The sequence below is a fragment of the Pholcus phalangioides genome, unplaced genomic scaffold (assembly GCF_987345545.1).
Source record: "Pholcus phalangioides strain wild (caught in Gottingen) unplaced genomic scaffold, Ppha-v1.0 ptg000012l_1, whole genome shotgun sequence".
NCBI lineage: Eukaryota > Metazoa > Arthropoda > Arachnida > Araneae > Pholcidae > Pholcus > Pholcus phalangioides.
Genome location: NW_028301605.1, coordinates 15,141,831 through 15,162,277, shown reverse-complemented (window position 1 = coordinate 15,162,277; position 20,447 = coordinate 15,141,831). Strand labels below are relative to the sequence as shown.

General features: G+C 39.5%; 2 protein-coding genes across 3 annotated transcripts in view; one reads left to right on the top strand and one right to left on the bottom strand.

The window, feature by feature from the left end:
* Positions 1–1,785: 1,785 nt before the first annotated feature.
* LOC149079639 (TBC1 domain family member 2B-like) overlaps positions 1,786–20,447 on the bottom strand; it is a 109,240-nt gene continuing 90,578 nt past the window's right edge. For both annotated transcript variants that reach the window (XM_089240236.1, XM_089240235.1), the window contains exons 18-19: positions 9,014–9,091; positions 1,786–1,980 (exon numbers count right to left, since the gene is read on the bottom strand). In XM_089240236.1, coding sequence (XP_089096362.1) covers positions 1,891–1,980; positions 9,014–9,091 — 168 coding nt within the window. In that variant the 3' untranslated portion in view covers positions 1,786–1,890. The remainder of the gene's footprint in view (positions 1,981–9,013; positions 9,092–20,447) is intronic.
* The window catches only part of LOC149079640 (uncharacterized), a 67,671-nt gene continuing 63,720 nt past the window's right edge, over positions 16,497–20,447 (top strand). Inside the window, exon 1 of the mRNA XM_089240234.1 lies at positions 16,497–16,634. Coding sequence (XP_089096360.1) covers positions 16,551–16,634 — 84 coding nt within the window. The 5' untranslated portion in view covers positions 16,497–16,550. The remainder of the gene's footprint in view (positions 16,635–20,447) is intronic.

The following is a 20,447-nucleotide window of genomic DNA, read 5'->3' as shown; positions in this document are numbered from 1 at the left end:
CATTTCCCGTAATTAGTCATTTTACCAATAGCTGACAATATTACTCATCTTTGACATCGTTTTCTGGCAATGACTAGCGATTTTTCGGCGATATTAGCAATTATTAGCTATTTTATTTGTGTACCTCTAGTATCATTTTAGACAATGATTGGTGATTTCCTGTAATTTTCCCGTATTGTACTCGATGGAACATGTTCTGTCGGTTATAAGTTTCTGTTGGTCATAAAAATCCTAGCCCTCAGGGCCACAACTAGTATATGCTTGGTAACCCGGGGCAAGTGCGCATTTTAGGCAGTGCCGCCTTAACGGATGGGCCCGGGGGGCCTCAAGAGAAGAAGGGCCTCGGAAAAACGAGAAGTAGTTGAATTTTTCGAGAATTGGCCAGGTAGGGCCTCAGAAATATCATTTGGCCTGAGGGCCCACGATGCTCTTAAGACGGCCCTGATTTTAGTGTTGCCTTGTAATGTTGAAGGAGACGTTTGAGAATAAAATTTGCGCCCCCCCCCCCCCGGTCCAGCGCCCGAGGCACGAGACTCGCTTGCTTCCCTAGTTGCGGCCCTGCTAGCCCTTTACATATATCTCACGGTAAATGTTATAAATCGGTTATTACGCATACTTATCACACAATCGTCTTGATAAGTTCGATAAATTAATCACTTTTACTGGCGGTTATGCATAATAACCAAGTGTCGTTAGCAAATTTCATAAACACTTGAAATTTATCGCCTTTATCTGCGATTATGCATAATACCCTTGTGTAATTGGTGAATTTCACCAATATGGAAAAATATTTAAATGAGTCTAGTATGTATAAACATAATTGGACGCCGATATAATGATAATAATCGTACTCCAATATAATGATACATGTATAAACCATCATGTATCATACTTGTATGGTACGATTTATCATGTTTACCAACGACGCGACACTTGGGTATTATGCACAGGGCCGCAACTAGAGTTGGGGGGGAGCAGGCGGATCTGTGCCCCGGGCGCTGAACCAGAAGGGGCACCGAATTCACCCTTTAAGTGCTTCTTCTACATTACAAGGGGCGCCAAAATGCCTGCTGCCCAGGGTAACAAAATATCTAGTTGCGACCCTGATTATGCATAACCACTGGTAAAAGTGATAATTTATTTAGTACTTGTTAAATTTACCAACGACGCGACGCTTGGGTACTATGAGTAATCACCGGTTAAATTTTAAAAATTTTATGGGAACGTTATCAAACTCACCAAAGTCCTCAGCGATTATGTATAGTAACCAGATTTATTTTTCGCGTAACATAGACATTATTGCTGATGACATTATTTATCGTAAAAATAATTACTACCGAATTATGAAAAAATGAAATAATTATCATGTAAATTTTAAGGTGGGTCATTTCAGTTCTCAATTTTTTTTTGAGTACTTATTAAATTTATCAACGACGCTCGGGTAATGTGCATAAAAATATTATGATATGCACATAACCGGTAAAAATGATTAATTTAGGCAAACAATGCTCATAATATTTTATGCTCAATAAGTATGCATAATAACCGGATGCTATTTATAATCAACGCATTTATCGCATTTACCGTAACATATATATAAATGGAAAAAATTGCATTAAATTTTTCATATTTATCACAAATTATAAAATTTTCGAGGAAAATAAAATGTTAATCATTTTTACACATGTATCAAAATTCTGATTGTGTGAAAAATATTTACCGTAAATATGTAAATTAGAGCTAAGTTATATGAAAACATGTATATGTGTGTGTGTATATAAAAAAACGGTGATTACCGATCATTTATAGGATTGTCCAAGACGTCTTTAATTGTTTTTCACTGATCAATACGATCAAATAAATTCATTGATCGTTTTATTTGATAGTTCTTCAGTCTTCTTCACTGGGGTAATCGATATTGATTTTCTCGATGTTCCTCGGGATCGAGTTGCGTAATGATTCCATTTCGTCCAGCTGAGCCTGAAATGACATTTTACATTAAATGACCATTTACGACGCACGTGCCACTTTCAAAAACCTCAACCATTTGGGACCAACCATCCCGTCTCCCCGGCACAATCAGAGCCTCCTTCTCATAAGTTCGGGCCTTGGACAAACGATTTTTTAGTCCTTTACGCAGGGCGTCCCGTAGGTGCTAAAGCGGCCTTTACTTTATATAATCAACTGTCCGTCGTATGATTCCAATTAAAAAAAATAATGCTCAAAAGGCCTTCAAAATAATTAATTATAATTGGTAATTATAATCAAGTATAATTACCATGTGCCAGTTTTGAGAGTAAACGTACAATGCGTAACAAAATAAGGAATCTCGTTAAATTAAGCCAAGAAAAGGAATTCAAAGTTTCTAACAAGGAAAAAGTCCAAAGGTGTCAGTATCCCGAGACACCCTTTGCACTTGCTCCCCCCGCGGGCTGTGCTCGGTGGGCCTCATGCGTTAAGACGGCATTATTAATGGGCCGGGAATAAGTAAGCGCAGATGAGAAAAAAAAACTGATTGTTTTTACATTGCTATAAACTGAATAATTTTTTGATATAAATTTTGCCCCCCACCTTTCTTTCCGTAGCTCTCATTATATTAGCATGGGGGTCCATGGACTCCATCTCATTCGAGGAGCACAAAATAGCTTCTCCCGTTGTACGTGTTATCTTTCTTATAGAAAGCACATCTTTCATAGATATCCTAGATGTGAGGAGGTTCTTAACTTTTTTGTGTCCCTCTGCACAAAAAGTGTAGATGAAGGCCGAAGGTCGCGGCCATTTACAGAATTATATTCAGCACATAATAATGTAAGAACATTCAGCCGATTATTTTCTCATCCAAGCTCACAGAACCCCCCCCCCCCCCAGACCTGACACGACCCAGGCTCTGTCCCTCCCGGGATATAAGCCTTTTACCCGTGTGGGTTGGATCGTGCTTCTTTTTATTTGACGCCGCCTTATATTTCTCCCGCAGGACACCTGGTCCGACGCGCTTCGGGCGCGTCGAGAGCGAAAGCGTCAGCTGGCTCCGTAACGGGAGTTTGCTTGCCTTTCTGCTATTTCTTAATATGGCAACTTTCGTTCGCTTTAGCTTACAGACCCGCCCCCCCCCCGGTACCTCTCCAAGGACGCCCGGGGGGGGGGGGGGAGGGACTACAGGTTGAAAACCACTTCCATAGATCAGCTATATGTTCAGCATAGGTACCGAAAATTAAGAGCTCCCAAAATCAAAATTTCACGAATATAAAATGCACCACACGAGGACTCCCTTGAATCCCGTATATACAGGACGTTCAGAAACAATACCCTCCCAGAGGCAGATTTAACGGCGGGCGCACCGGGCGAGCGCCCAGGGCCTCGATTTCTAAAGGGCCCCAAAAAACTAAAACTTCACATATTTTTATAATTTAAGGAAGAGGTCCAGTATTTTCTTGTGCGCCGGGGACGTCGACCGACTTTAATCCGCCACTGCCCCACCCCCCAATGGTTTTCTTAGTGTTTGAGCCTCTGTGTGTGTGTGTGCTTTCAACATGAAAAAACAAAAATATAACACTTAAAATAAAAAAGTTAGTCACCGCTGAGGTCAACCATAAAATCATAAAAATAATGGCGTTAGCGCGATCGCGGATGCAGGAGGAATGAGGTGATGGGGGTGCGATCACTCCTCCCAAGAGTCGAATAATATGGGGGAACATTTGTCTGTCCCGTAAAGTACGAGATGATCAGATGCGTCTACACAATAAGTCGCTTCATCGACACTTTCGCCTGGATCCACCTGCCTCCGTTCTATTCGCAGCTCAAGTTGTTCTGCTCTGCTCCATCATAGCTCAAGATGTCTGTCTTCGTTTCATTTGAAGCTGAGGATGTCAGCCTCGGCTTCATTCACAGCTGACTATATCTGCTTTTGCTTCATTCGAATCTAAAGTTGTTCTGTTCTGCTTCATTCGCAGCTGAAGATGTCTGTGTCTCGGCTTCATTCGCAGATGAAAATTCTCGACTCCGCTCAATTCGGAGCTGAAGACGCCTGCCTCCATTCAGTCAGGTGCGGATCGAGAGGAAGGGGAAGGGCGATGGGAACGACCGCCCCTCCCAAGAGCCTAATAATATGGGACAATTTGCCTGTTCCATAAAATACGGGACAATCCAACAAACACAATTCGCCCCTCTAGGCACATAGTCTTAGCACCTTCTAGGAGAGTCTAGATATTTAAGATTTTCTCAGAATCTGTGCCTCGAATTTTCCGGCATATTGGCATCCCTCGCTATTTGCCGGCATGCCGGAAATACATTTGATATTTTCATAACATTATTGATGAAATATTTCACAGCTTCTGGTACCGAAATCATAGGGATCCGCAGAGCACTAGTTGGAAAACTATGCTGTAATATAAGGGTACTCAATCTTTAAGAGTGCGGGTCACTTCACTAGTATGAAAACGTACCGCGCGGGCTAACAGAGAACATCTTGAACTTATGAACAGCGGGTCACTTATGGGATCTGTAAATGTGTCGCCAGATGCTTGAGTGATCTAGAATTGTGCTGCGGGTAACTTGACTGACGTGGAAATGCACCACGGGCGGCATAAGTACTCTGTAACTGCGTCGCAGGTCACTGAAGTGATATGGGAATGCACCACGGACCCAAGTGATGTGAAACCGCACCGCGTTTTACTTAAGTTGTCTGTAAAAATGTGCCACTTAGTTCATTTTTACAAAGTTGGGTTTGAGGTCACGGGCCACATCACATGATTCCGAGGGCCACATTTGGGCAATGGGTTCATGGGTTGAGCCGTATGCTTTGATATCATCACATTTATCGCCTGTGGAACTTGGTTCCTAAACTGGAAATGAAAATACAGTAAAGATTTGGTAATTGTAACCAAACATTTGATTGGTGTGTCATTGTATACTGCAGAAGTCCCCGTTAATGACTTCCGGAGCATTAAAATATTAGACCAAGGGTGCTCAACATTTTGAAAAGTGTGGGCTACTTCATTGGTTTCAAAATTTACTGCAAGACACTTGAATGATCTGGAACAGGGTCAATCCGAGGTAACATAATTAATCTATAAATGTGCCGTGGGCCACTTAAGTGATCTGCTAATGCGCCGCAAGTAACTCAAATGATCTTAAAATGTGTCGTGGGCATTGTATGTGATCTGAAACAGCGGGATAAGTAACTTAGGTAGTGATTTGGGAATGCACCACAAGCTTCTTGAGTGATTTGGTAATGCACCACAAGCTTCTTGAGTGATCCGGAACAGTACCCCAAGTCATATAATTGATTTGTGAATGTGTCGCAGGCCAAGTGATCTGTTAATGTGCCGTGGGCCATTTAGTGATCTTTAACAGTGATCTAGGTCAGTGTTTCTGAACCACCTTGCCATGGCCCAACCCTCCGAGGTACAGAGCCTATCTCCGATGGGATAGAGCCTGGGCCCTGTCTGGCTTTAAATAAAGAACCGGGCCGTAAGTGATTCAGTTCCATTTTTCCTCATTTATTTTCCATTAGTCGTATGTATGACCGGGCTTTCCACTCACAAAAAAAAAAAGAAAAAAAGAATCAACCGGGCCGGGCTTCCAAAGATTGAGAATCACTACGCTAGGGTCATTTAATTGACCTGGAACGGCACTTTAGTGTGGAAATGTGCCTCAGGCCACTTAAGTGAAGTAAAAATGTGCCGCGAGCCCCTCGAAGATCTAGAACAGCGTCCCATGCGATTCAAGGGATTTGTAAACGTGTCTCGGGTCACTCTAAATGGTTATGTACTGCTTAGTTCAGTTTTACAAAATCAAGTTCAATGTCGCGGCCACACACTAGATGACTTCGAGGGCCACGCGTTGAGCATGCACTTGCATGTATCAGATTTTCCAAACGTAATTTCTTTTTTATCTGCAGCCTCTCTCTCTGCGGACATTATTTGTGCACAGATAGTGTACGTTGAATAACAGCTCCTGTGTGAGGAATGTGCGGTTTAATCCAAGCGTTAATCTTGCAAAAGACATGCGAGTCGATCGATCGTATCCGATCTCAGTTAGTTAAATGGCCAATTTCCGCATTATCTCTTATTACTGACGGTAAACATCCGAAGTGATCGATGCGCGAGGGCTCCCTGGTGGATCCGGAGTGATTCGTTGTTCTAGAACTGCGGTTTTCAAACATCTCTGTCTCGCGGCACGTAGTGTATTGTTAAAATTTTATAGAAACACATTTTTGTACGTTTTACAAATATGAAGTTCAGGTAATATGGAATACCCCTTTTGCGATTATTCCAATTCAAAACACGATAGAAACCTGAAACTTGCATTTCTTTCAATTTTCGATTCTTGTCTTTGCATTTGTCAGTGTATTACACTTATAAAATAAGTAAAAGGCATTAAAAAAAATCATTTTTGTCGGGTAATATGGAATAGGGGGTCCAAAACGGGGAAAAATAAATCGAATTGATCAAAAACAACACTTAATAAGCCTACGACAATGAGAAATGAAAATTTCATCGTTCGTTTTTTGTAGTTTATGATGCGGTGGGGGGGGGGGGTGTCCATAGTCTATTTACAAGAGCCACAAATACAATCTTCCTAATTCTGCCTCAAAACAGTCAAGGTGGGCTCACAGAGAATAGGACACACAATTGTTCCAAGGCCTTTCCTATTCTATCTTACTAAACTGTCCAGCTTGAAGAGATATTATAGCTCAACTAACAAGGAAAAGGTCCCAAGGCGTCATTCACAAAAAGTTGTGAGAAAATTCAAGTGAATTCATCTTACCCAGAAACGGTTAAAAACAAAAAATTTAGCGGTGGAAGGCAATTATTAATGTATCCGACTACGTTCGAGAGCACTTTTCTATAAAATGGTACGGGAGTGAACTCAGATAGCATTTTTTGTGATAGAAAATGTCTCGAATTGGTGAAAACAGTAACAAATTGTAGTCTAGAGAGAGATAGACGGCTTTTTCTCAGCCCAAGACATCAAGGAAACAGTGATTATCCGGATAATATGCTGAGGTGAACTCGGAAAGAAAAGTCATCTTGTCTCCGCCGGAACTCGAACCCAGGCCCTCTTGCATACCGGGCAAGCATGCTACCATCTACACCACTGGAGACATGACCCTGCCTTCCTTATTTCATGCACTGTGGCGTGAGGCGCTGAAGTAGAGACATTAGTAGCATCTCTTAACTTCAGGAAATGCCCCCCCCCCCCCCCCCCACGGTTGGACGGTTTAGAGATAGATGGCTTTTTCTCAGCCAAGATTGTCTCCAGTGGTGTAGTAGATGGTAACATGCTTGCCCGTTATGCAAGAGGGTCTGGATTCGAGTCCCGGATGAGACGTGATGACTTTTCTTTCCGAGTTCACCTCAGCATAATATCCGGAAAATAACTGTTTCCTTGAAATTCTAGTCTACTTATGTCATTTTCTATAAAAAAGTACTAATTCGAAACACGATTGCAAACAATTTTGTTAATTAAATATTTTGTGATTTTCACAGTACATTTAACTAGTGATGTTGCAGGGTATGAACCAAAATGTAAAGGATTGCATTATGTGCTCATTAAGTTACACCCACGTACGTTAATGAACTTGTGAATTTTTTTAAATTTTATCCTACATTTCGTCACTGTAATTCAAAAAATATATGTGATAGATCTTAGACTTTGGTTCATAATCTGAACAATATATAGTGAAATATCATATTAAAATTTCGTAAGAACACAATGAATAAATTTTTAGAAATCATGTCACAAACTAAAGTAAAATGTAAAAAATATCATTCTTCGTAAAACTTTAGTCAATATTCACGTATTACTTGTATTTAAAAACGCAACGCACTAAAGTGGGCGTAACTTCGGTTGTGTGCGTCATATAAACAAAACAAGGTCTGTTTTGGAATCACAAAGAATAGGGCTTTTATAGAAAGAACAAAAATCGACATTTTCTTCCAAAATGACGTTTTCAACGTAGTCGGATACCTTAAAGCCGCAAAAAATTAAGTGACAACAGTTGGCCACACATCACCTCTTGCGCTTCTTGGCGATATATCTATGAAAAAAACTTCAATTTCTTTTTCTTTCTTTCTCCAGCTTCTATGCTCTCTAAAAACGAATCATTTCTCTTTTTTCTGTTTCTTTATCAGCGCTGTACCTGATTATGTGCTGTTTGAATGACGTCACTCTTATAGTATACTCTAGGGGGTGCGGGATTTTTAAATTCATTCTTGGCCTCTATTGGCGTTGAAAATATTGATATTTACAATTTTTTTTTTGAGTGGCTTATAATAATTCCACTCGATTTTTTTTTTTTTGGATTTTTGCGCATATTTAAATGAGTAGAATCAGTGGTAGTTATTTCAAAAATTTTTGAAGACGTTACCTTGGGGCCCTTTTCAACTCAGATATTACTTATAGTATTCCATATTACCCGACACATATTTGCGGAACAAAAACAGCGTTCCATCTAACCGGAGAGAATCGCCAGCTAAAAATAGCACAGCACAGAAACACTTGTGATCTACATTGTGCCTAGTTTCAAATTATTGAGCACATTTCTAATAACTAATAAACACTTTTGAAAACTTGTCTGAGTAAATTTCAGGAGTAGGAAAAAGATGGCAAAATCTATTGTTCTATCACTTTGATTCCCCCCCCCCCGAACGAAATTTCTGGCTACGCCACTGTGGGAACCATATCTGAAGGCGCAGGAAACCCGGTGTTCCATATTACCCGACTATCCCATATAATACTCGCACTTCCTTTATGTATTTCTTTTGTGCCTAAATTTTTGAGACGGACTATATATTTTTTTTTGGGGGGAGGGGGGTCCTCAGCTACCAATGCTGAAGTGGAAGGCTGCCTGGACGACTGCCTTAAGGATTTTTCCTTGTAAAAAGCGCACGACACCATGCTAAAAATACAGTTCTGCACACAGCTTATGTGTACCATTCTGTGCATATTTTTTCCGCAGCCATCGTGAATTTCCCGCTGTACCAAAACATAAAATTTTAAGAAATCTCACCTTTACTATCAGCATGTGCTGCTCCCTCTTCGCTGTGATGACTCGCTGAGGAAACGGATTCAGCTCGTGGAAAGCAATCTATAGAAGAAAAACAACAAGAATATGAGCATAAAAATAAGAAGAAACAAAAAATCCAATATAAAGATCATTAGTGAAATGCAAAAATTAAAGAGAAAAAATAATCAACTAATTTATTCGAACGCGACACGATCACGAAAGTGTCGACGGAAATTGATGTGCACTAAAAATTCCACACTCCCCCCACGATTTTACATAAGCACCTCGACTCGAATACGTGCGAGGCGGGAACGTATAAATAGATAGCTATTAAGGAATATATCCCATCGATTAATCCATAAATACGATTGTTTTCGTCGTTCCCACCCGGGATCGATCCAAACGAGCATCAATATTCACCCGAGCACCGCCGACCAATCATAAAAAGAACAAGAATGGGTTCCAGAGAAATGGACGTGGATGCTCCAAACGATCCCATCACCAACATAAAGGACGACGGATCCATCATCCATCACCACACAGAGGTGAGAGGAAAAATGCGGTTGTTGTGAAAGATGTTTATCATGGGAAACGGCGAGAATTGCGCGAAATACACACACATACATGAATACATGGCATATCCCCATGATTCATTACCAACATGCGAACGATCCATCACTGGAGTTTTGAACAACACACGGTAAAAATCCCCAACATTGAAAATGGGAGAAGAATCCACCGGATCGAAGGATTAACACCAGAGAGAGAGAGAGAGAGAAGTGCGAGATGGTTCATCAGGAGAGAAGAGAGAGGAAGCCACATTAAATTACTCCACACCATAATGAGTTTAAACGACCGGCCTCTTCCACTTTCACAGCCAATGTGATTTCCGGAATTCTCTTGGAATGTTATTCAAAATTATTCCGATATTTCTTTTGCAAGATGCCACCTTAGTTATCATGCCATGGAGTAGTAAAGATCGGTGGAAAGGGAAATACAGGGTGTCCCCAAAAATTCATAAATAGTGTAAAAATTGAAGGAATTGGTACATTTTTGAATGCGGTTTGCGAAAAATCTATTTTCACGAAAGGGGGGGGGATTTTTTTTTTTACTACAGAAGAAATTACTTCCAATTTTTGCCGGAAGAGGACGCTGCACAGAAGATTGAACCTACACTTTAATCTCTTTCGTGTCCAAAAAGGTCGCAAAGTTTCTAATGGTGGTTGAGATAAAACAACTTCACCAATCATGCATGGCCTTGGGAGACTTCACACATCCTGGAGAGGGGCCCCCAGGCTGGAATCTTTTGAGGGCCCCGGTCATACTTTTAACGGGCCCCTTCTGTAGTTAATTTATAGCATTAAAAAGGAAATAATGATGAGAACTGCCCAGGCCCAGGGCTAGAGTGCTGTCAGCCCCCCCCCCCCCTTGTGGGGACCATGTCACCAATAGTGCTTTATTCACCGATGTGGGGTTAACATCGTTATGTAAGCGTCGGTAATAGTGAAAATTGAAGGAATTAGTATTTTTGAATGCGGTTTTGCTCACGAAACTTTCTTTTTTGTTGAGGAAAAAAATAGTTCAAATTTTTGTCATTAGAGGCCGCTGCACGAGGTAGTGGATCTAAACCAGTATCCCAACCTTTTTTGTCCCACACCTCCCCCCCCCCTTCTTCAGAAGTTTTTTCTCCCCCCCCCCCCCCCAACGCAATCTAAACCATAGGATTCTATGTTATACCCGCAGCCTCTACCGCCCCCTTGGAGCTTTCCATCGCCCCCAAGACGATCTAAACCTTTCTTCAATCTCTTTTGTGCCCGAAACGTTCGTAAATTTTCCGCTGGTATTTGAGATTAAACAACTTCACGAATCGTGCAATGTAAACATCGTTATATCAGCGCCAGTAATGGTAAAAATTTAACGAATTAATATTTTTGAATTCGGTTTGTGAAAGTTATTCTCACGAAGGGTAATTTTTTGTGGTTGAGAAAGGAACGGTTTAAATTTCTGTAGATAGAAGGCGCCTCACGAAAGAGGATCACTGGAAATTTACTAATCAGAATCCTATAAAATGCAGGTTGCACGATTAACAGCTGATTGATGAATTTTCCAGTCACAGGTGTTTACATAAGGTTTCCATTGTGATGTCGACATTGATGGGGCAAAGCATTACTGGTGAAGTTGTTTTACATAAGCTAAGCTTTAGGAACGTTTTGGACACAGAAGAGATTGAAGAAAGGTCGGGTCCAATCAATCCCGATTCACTTTCGTGTTGCGCCCTCTACGGGTGAAAAATTCAGCTATATTTTTTCCTGTACCAAAAAAATCCCCTTCCGTGAGAATAACTTTTTTTTTTTCGCAAACAACATTGAAATGTACGAACTCCTTAAATTTTTATTATTTTTTAAACCATTTACGAATTTTTCGGGCGCATCGCCGCCCCCAGGTTGAGACCCATTGGTTTAAACAACCGCCCTACTAATTTCAAAGTCGATGATTACCGGAATTTTCTGGCAATGTTATATAAAATTATTCAGATATTTTCTCTGCAAGATACCACCATAGTTACAACACCATAAATTGAGAAGAAAAGATTCATGAAAAAGCAAATACACATGTAAGTAGCGTTTCCCGAAGCAAAGGAATGTACGGGATTGAAATACTCGGAATTTTCCCGATGACAAGTTTTCCCAAAGCTTTCAATGGGGGGAAAGAATTGGAATCCTCTAATTTGCATAATGCAAATGAATTTTCTCCGCCGTCTACTTCTTGGACTAAAGTAAACACGAACTAATAACATGCAAACAGTTTCCACTGATTTGAGAGATTTATAAAACTTCGTTGTTTTGAAAGCTTGTATTTAATCTTCATTAGGATATTCGATGATTAAAATTAATTAATTAGTTGGCCGTGAAATCCTTTGAAATTCACTTTTTGTTACTAGCATTATCAAAATGAAGGGTTTAGGAAAATTGTACCGGAAAGCGATATTATTGCATAATTTATTTAGATTATAGACAGTCCCCGACTTACGAACATCCAAAGTTATGTACGTAAATTGCGAACGCGTTAATCAGTAAGAGAGTGACCATATTTGATTTTTAAAAATTTCCATTAAAATAAAAAAATTCACACACGTGGAATTCACCAAATTTATATTTTATTGATGTCTAAGGCAATTTATGGCTGATTGTCATGAATAAAATTTTATAAATTGGTAAATTACTTTTTTAATTTTTTGTCACTTGAATATTTTCCTGCTAAAATTTTTTTCTGTTTCTTCCGATAAATTTTTTTTTTTAAATTTTGAATTTATTTTTTTCTTCCCCCCCCCCCCAAAAAAAAAATTACGTAAGCTAATTGTGACTAATTTTCTGAAAAAAAAAATCTAATCATATCAATATTTTGAAATAATGAAACATTTTTAGAATCGCTTCGAATTTCCGAAAGGGTCTATTTGACCCGCTGCTCGGAGTTTGCACATCCATGGGCTAGGCCAGGAAGTCAACCAATAGATAGATAGATAGAACCACTCATAACCCCGGACTGATGCAAAGCACCTTACTTCTGTTACCTCGAAAGAGGCAGAGTTGTGTCGGAAAAGTCAGCAGAAAGATTTACAGTGATGGCTCCCCTTGCTCGCAAGTTACAAATCACTCGCGTCGTTCTCCCCATGAAGACAGCCATCAAATCAATGCAACATACAAGCCATTCGACAAAAATGGGTGACTGAAAAGTCAACCAATGCAAATACAAGGCTACAACATGGAAAGTGCCCAACGAGGTGACTGAGAAAAAGATACCCTATGAGTCGCAGGGGCTTTCACTGGTAGAGGGCGCAACACGAAAGTGAATCGGGATTGATTGGACATGGCCTTTCTTCAATTTCTTCTGTGTCTAAAACGTTCCTACACTTGCAATCCCGTCATAAATTCGTCCGCTGGTTTATTGGTTTTCGAAGCATTTTTACGATTTCGGCGGTCTGCGCTGAGACCCAGACATTAAAGGCCTCTCTGCCCTCGAGCCATGACTTCATAAATTTTGAGGAACGGGGGGTCGGCATCCAGAAATTAACGAGAATGCACACAAATGATGAGAACATATCTATACAATAATATGAAGATACTAATAATAATTTCAGAATCAATGATAATTTGAAATTAATGAAAGAAACACATAAGTTTAGATTCAATGAAACACATAACTTTAGATTCAATGAAACACATACAGATTCGATGGAAAATATTTCCAGATACAATGGAAGAAATACTGTAAGTGAAAATGCATTTGTGAAATGCTTAGCGAATTTTACAAAAATATTCAAAAACTTTTTAAAAAATTAATCTTTGTTTATCCAGGAGGGGTGGGGCACAAGGCCTCTGTGCCCCCCCCCCAACGCGCTTCCGAACGTGTAGGGAACAGTACATGTTTGTATTACGACCTAGGGTCCAATACAAATTGAAATTGGAAAAAACAAAGAATTGACGCACAATTCCGCTGCCTTTTATCTTATTCTTTTACACGAAATTAATACACATCAACCACTATACATATGTTTTTATTGAATGAAACATTTGGAATTAATGAAAAATATGTTATTAAGTTAAGATAAATACATTTGAGAGTAGGTACTGGCCTCCAAGTATTCAATTTGTCTTCAATACCTACATTTGTGTGGTTACAAATTGAAGTTTGTGTGGTTCATTGGTTAGCGCATCAGGCTGGAGATAGGGGTTTTATCAGCTGTCATGGGTTTGAATCCCGACATGAAAAAGTTTTTTTAGTGCTGTAGTGGTGGGTTGGTAAGATACGGAGTTAGATAGAGCTGGGAAGAGTTCAGGGTACATCGGTTCAAACCCACCCACCTCCAAATAATTATGGCAATATATCTTACAGTATTTTCTCTCTGTTATTTTAATCAATATTGTGTGCCACTTTCATATTCCTTAAAGTGAGTGTACATGGCGGGGTAGGTTAGTTGTTTTGACCCATCTATCAACATATTTTCACATGCGGTGCAATATTTTTGCCGCTGTGGTGGTCGAGTGGTTATAGTGACGGACTCGCGATGCGAAGATCCGGGTTCGAACCCCATAGTGGTGGTCGGCTGAGCTTCTGTGGTTCCCAACTTCAAGGCGCATATGCGAGCCGATCTCCCCATTAAAAAGTCTCGCCACAGAAAGCAACAGTCCTGCAACGATAAATCATTCAATCATAACACTTCACTCATAGTTAGAAAAACTGGTGGCAGATGGCAGAACTACACATAACAAGCATTACAGAGAAACAAAAAAAACTTCACGTCAGGTTTCACTACACGCACACGCACACGCACATTCCCGCATGTACCGATTCGGTGGGGGTTGTAGCAGTAGTAGGTAGGGTCTCCAAAATATGGCTCGGGGATCCATGATGTTCTTAAGTCAGCCACCTCGTTGGGCAATTTGCCTGTTGTGGCGTTGTATTTGTATTTAATTATTTTATTTTTGTTCACTATTTCGCCAATAGAGAGTGCTGACTTCCCCAAATGAAAAGTAAAAATCTTGGGTATTATGATCATTGTCATTAAATACAATTTTTTTACTTTATTTTTGATGTCCAATTTATTCGAGAAGCTTTATTATTATTTTGATCCTTCATCAGTTTTTAATACAGTACAAACTATACCAGTGTTGTAAAATGGCAATTGAATTGTTCAATGCGTAATGGGATAACCCGCTTAATCGGATATCGTGTGCTAGAATCGTTGCTACCCGATTAAGCGGGGCCGACAGTACTTTATATGCCATTCACTTCAAGATTCTGAACTTGAAGGAAATGAAACACTTCGGCGACTCTGGAAAGTTCTACCGTCTCCTCTTCCAAAGTGTATTACAAGAAGGGAACATAATACAAGTAACAGCCGGGAATCATCTCTACCTTGTTGTAAGAAAGTGTAACGGTAGCGGAATCTGCACTCTTCTAAGACACCTCAAGTGTATTCAAAATCAGACTCACGTATTCACGTCCTCCGATTCCGTATTCAGAACTCGGTGTTTACCTTCCGAGCAGAATTTGAATAGATTATTGATTTCACTTCTCCTATGAATCCACGATGCGTCGGATTACTTACTAAAAATGCCACTGATACGTTGTAAAAGAAAAAAAATCTATTCATTCTATAGAGTAACGATTTATTCCCGTGATTCCCAATGGGTGTGCCGCGGCGGCACCGTGAGACAGGGCCGGAACTAGGATTATTTATCAGGCAGGCAAAACTTGATTTTGCCACCTCTCCTGCTGCAAACTATAGTATTTTTTTACAGTATTAAATAAAAAAAACTTTTTTTTCTTCTCATTCTTTTCAATTTTTATCCTTTAAATTCGCTGCCATGTTAAACTTTTTGTTTTTTTCAGACCGAGCACAACTCAGGTCTATTGCCATAGGCAATTTACTACCTAGTGAGTTGTGCCGGAAGTGTAAGTGCGTGTATCTAACAGTCTGAGTGCGTATCTAGTGTTGTGTATGATTTTTTAGTGCTGCCATCTATATCTCAGAAGTGAAGTGAGTGATGTGTAGTGACTGAATATTTGTACTGTTTGTAGGACTGTTGCTCTCTGTGGCGAGACTTTTTAACGGGGAGATCAGTTCGCATTTGCGCCTCGAAGTTGCCATGTTAAACTGGACATCAGGGAGAAATGTTCCCTTTGCCCTCCACTAGTCACGGCATTGCCCTAAAGCAGCGGTTCCCAACCTTTTTTTTTTAACTCGCGGAGCCTTTTTGACTTTATAATTTCTATGGCGGAACTCTATATAAGCCTCCTTTTTTTTAATTTATCAGACCTACTTATGTATTTCATTGTCCTGGAGCTTCTGTGGAGCCCCTTGGAAAAGCACACGGACCAGGGGTCGAGAACCTCTGACCTAGAGAGTTTGCAAGCATGTGAGTGACGAAAACAATGTGCAAGCATGAGGATGATTAAAAGTAAAAGAGTGACCCAAAGAGCGACGGACTAGTTCGGTGAGTGGCCAAGAAAATGTGCCAGCAAGAGGGTGACGAAAACAATGTGAAGGAAAGAAAAAAAGTTGTCACGTTCCACCAATATCCGTTTAACATGCGTTCCATTTGACCAAACGGGATGTATGGTCACCGTACTTGCAAACGGGATTTTTTTCGGATATAGTTACCTGTATTTATTTTTTTTCATTGTAATGTTCGAATTCATTCGATTTATAAATTTAGAATTTTGAACTCAGTTTACGCTTTGGATTTTTTTTTTTCAGAATGTTTTGAAAAAAAGCACATTTGACAAATAAAAATTTTTGTGAATCAGTTTTTGTTGACATGAAGAGTTTGGACTTTTTTCCTCAAATTCGGTCACGTTTCAGTTCCCACTAAGAATTCTCCCGAGACTATAACATTCTTGGCGAGATTTCGGTAGAGCCGAGCATCGCCAAGACTCGGGATGCCCGAGAGCTTTTAGACATAGAGCGAGAGTTTTTAATCATCAATCCGACTTTCGAGAGAGAAAAAACACAAAAACCGATTCTCCGATTACGACGATGGCACAAGTCCGGATGACATCCGTTCTGATGCTCCTGCTGCTGTTTTTGGCGATCATAGACGCGACGCTGTCACTCAAAGAGGTAAGACATGTGACGAAAAAAACATTCGTATATGTATAAATATCAATTTATCACAAAATTCTGCTGTTCACATATTTAACTGATTCAGATTTTTTTTTCCGCCAAAAAAGAATTTAAAATTTCTTTCTTATTTGAATTTTAAAGTTTTCAAGAATTATTTAATTTTTTGAATTTCTCGAAGATCCTCTGATAGATGAAATATGTTCAAAATATTTACCTGTCAGTCAAATCGCTCTCACTAGTACGACTCCAGTTTCAATATCTTCTCTATCCGGAGAGAATATTTATTAATCTAAATGTGGAATATATCTGTTGGAAGACGTATAAATTTACGTCTACGGTAAATCGTTACAGTATATAATTTAGTTACGGTAAATCGGTCATTATACATAATAACCGGTTATTATCATGCTTACTAATCGTCTTGGTAAGTTTGGTAAATTTATCACTTTTAACGGCGAATATGCATAATACCCACAAGCGTCGTTGATATAAATTTGATAAATACTAAAAAAACTATAGTTTTTACCGGCGATTATGCACAATAACCACACGTGTCATTTATAAACGTGATTAATACTTGAAATCAATCGCCTTTTTATCTGTGGTTATGCATAATACCCTAGTGCAGCGGTTCTCAACTTTTTTGACTCGCGGAGCCCTTTTAAGTTAAAAAATTCTATAGCGGAGGCCAACTTTTTAATTATTCATCAAAGTCACTGATTTATTTTTACTATTTAAAAGTATTTATAATTATTTTTTTAATTTTAGTTTTTTATTTTCCTCAAGCAGCCGCGGAGCCCCTAGAGAGTGCACAAGGACCCCCAAGGGCTCCGCGGAGCACCGGTTGAGAACAGCTGCTCTAGTGTAATTGGTGAATTCGATAAATATGAAAAAAAAAACCCCAAATGAGTCTAGTATGTGTGTGATGACTACAGTCGGACTACGATATGATAACAAATTTTGCGATCGCACCCCGAGATAACGATAAAATACATGTATGAATTACCATGTATAGTATACCATACAGTACGATTTTATCATGTTTGCCAACGACGCGACGCTTGGGTATTATGCATAATCGCGGGTAAAAGTGATAAATTTTTTTTAGTACTTATTAAATTCACCAACGACGCTTGAGTAACTATGCTTAATCGCCGGTAAAAGTGATAAATTTAAGAAGAATTTATCAAACTTACCAAAATGCTTGGCGATTATGCATAATAACCGGATTTATCACAATTACCGTGTAACATAGACATTATTGCGGATGATAATAATTATGTATACGCATGTCGTCGTACTATTCACAGGTGATTTATCTTTCATTCGAAATATATGATATATTCTGCAAGATAACGGTGGAAATGCACAATTTACTCTTTCACTACTAATAATTATCATGTAAATTTTTTAGTTCTAATTAAAGCCTGAAAAAAAAGTTATTCAGTGCACAACGAATCAATTAACCTGGTACTTGAAAGTTTCGTCAGCACTATATGCTTGCAATAAAATCAAAAATAACGTCAATTCAACTATGATGAATACATCAGTATTTATTTATTTTACCACAAAGAAAGCCGTAATTTGTTTTATACATTTGTTAGGGAACATTTTGTATAAGCTGTGTTTTACAGGGACGAAACATCTAACTCAATCTTATTAATTAACATATTTTAAAAAACAAGTTGTCCCACACTTGCGCTGTCATCTGGTAAACATGAAGTTATTACACAGCCTCTTTGCACTTTAAAATACCAACACTCAACAACATATGTAAGGGCTGTAAAGAGTTAAAAACGGGGGGTAATATTAAGTGCACTTGAATTTGAATACTTTGCACTTGGTACATGCAACTATAATTCGAATACTTTGCACTTTAAAACGGATACTTTTCGCTTTAAAACGGATACTTTTCGCTTTAAAACGGATACTTTTCGCTTTAAAACGGATACTTTGCACTTATATTTAAAGTGCAAAGTATCCGTTTAAAAGTGGATATCATCCAAAGTAAAGTGCAGTTGATAGCATCAATATAAAATTCCGTATATATTTCAACTACAATTTTATTTAAAGTCTGCTGGCTATAATTATTAATTGATCATGTAATTTATTAATTAACTAATGAAATAATTAACCACTATAATTAAAAAACTAATTTACTCCGAACAGTATAAAAGCCCGTTTTCAAGAATCAATTAACTAACATAGTTAGTTCCTGACACTTATTAATTAATAATCACGATTCATCAATAATTAACTGATCGTGTATTATCACGTTGTGATATTAATTCTTTTGTGTTGTTCTTTAAGACGTGTGTACTATCGGACTACTAGTCGGAGATGTTTGAGGGGGGGGGCTCTCGCCCTCAACCGCGAACATGGAGAGACGTGGGTATGGGGGACACAGGGCATAGGCGGAGATAGACTTCAAAGTCTGGGGGGGGGGGGGACATGATGATGACATACTTGAAAGTCAAAGTATACATCCAAATACATTAGATCAGTCGGCTCCGTCTTTGATACTGGGGGGGGGGGGGGTATAGTGACCTTTCCGTATCTCCGCCCACGGTACATGGCCCCGAACGTTGGATCTCAACTAACGATTGTAATAACGATAATTAATTGCAACAAGAACTCCGTTGGATTTAGTATTCCACTATAAAACGGTTTCTCAGTGGAACGTATCTGTTTTAAAGTGCAAATTACCTGTTTTACTGTGGAGATCATCCAAATTGGAGTGTAGTTAACTCCATCCCGTTGAAAAAAAAAATTAGTAGTACTTAAAGGTACCGTCAGTAATAAAAAGGAAGCAAATAGATCAGTGTTTCCCAAAGGGCGCGATGGAATGGTCTGGGAGGGGGGGGGGGCGGTAGAAGCTTTGAGTTTAGCATCGGATTCTATGGGTTGGATTGAGTTGGGGACAATGATGAGAAGAGAAATTTTTTGAAAAGGGGGGGGGGGGAGATGAAAAAAAATGTTTGGGAAACTATGATATAGATTTTCTACTTTTTCCACGTTTGTATCACCGCTACCCGATTTCGAACCTTTTTGGCGGCACCGAGTTGGGAATCGTAGCCATACTACTATTTTCTTTACAGTTCAAGCCGCGAAATTTCTCACGGAGTACCGCGGCACACCGTTTGGGTATAGTTAGGTACGATATGTACTCACCGCATTCCAGCACCGTCTTAAGGCATGGGCCCACCCGGGCACGGCCCGGGGGCCTCAAGCGAAAAGGGGCCTCAAAAAAATGAGATCTGGTTGAAATTTTAGAGAATTTGTTTCGTAGGGCCTTAGAAAAATCAATTGGCCTGGGGGGCCCATGATACTCTTAAGACGGCCCTGAACACATGCATTTTGGAGCTCCTCTGTAATGGTGGAAAAGGGGTCAGGGGGATGAATTCGGCACCCGTTTTGGTCCTGCTCCTACTGTACCAAACCCGCCTGCAAACGTCCAAGTTGTGGTCCTTCGTTTGGGAATGGAATTACTGTGCATCCATTTTGGGAATTACAATAGCATACAACACAACGCGATTTCTTTCCATCTAAGCACGTGCTGCGATTTCGTGACGCGAATTCTTATTGAAAACCTTATTCTCTCATCGATATCTGCATTATTTTAACTGTTTGTCATTCTTACGGAACCAAAACCATAGTGACGGTTAATAAAATATCGCAAAATATAAAAAAGAAATATATTATATCGCGCCACCACTCTTAGAACATACCAGGGCTCAACGGAGCTATATCCTCTACGGCAGGGGTTCTTAACCTTTTTTTTCAGCCACGACCCATAATCAAAAAAAAGAT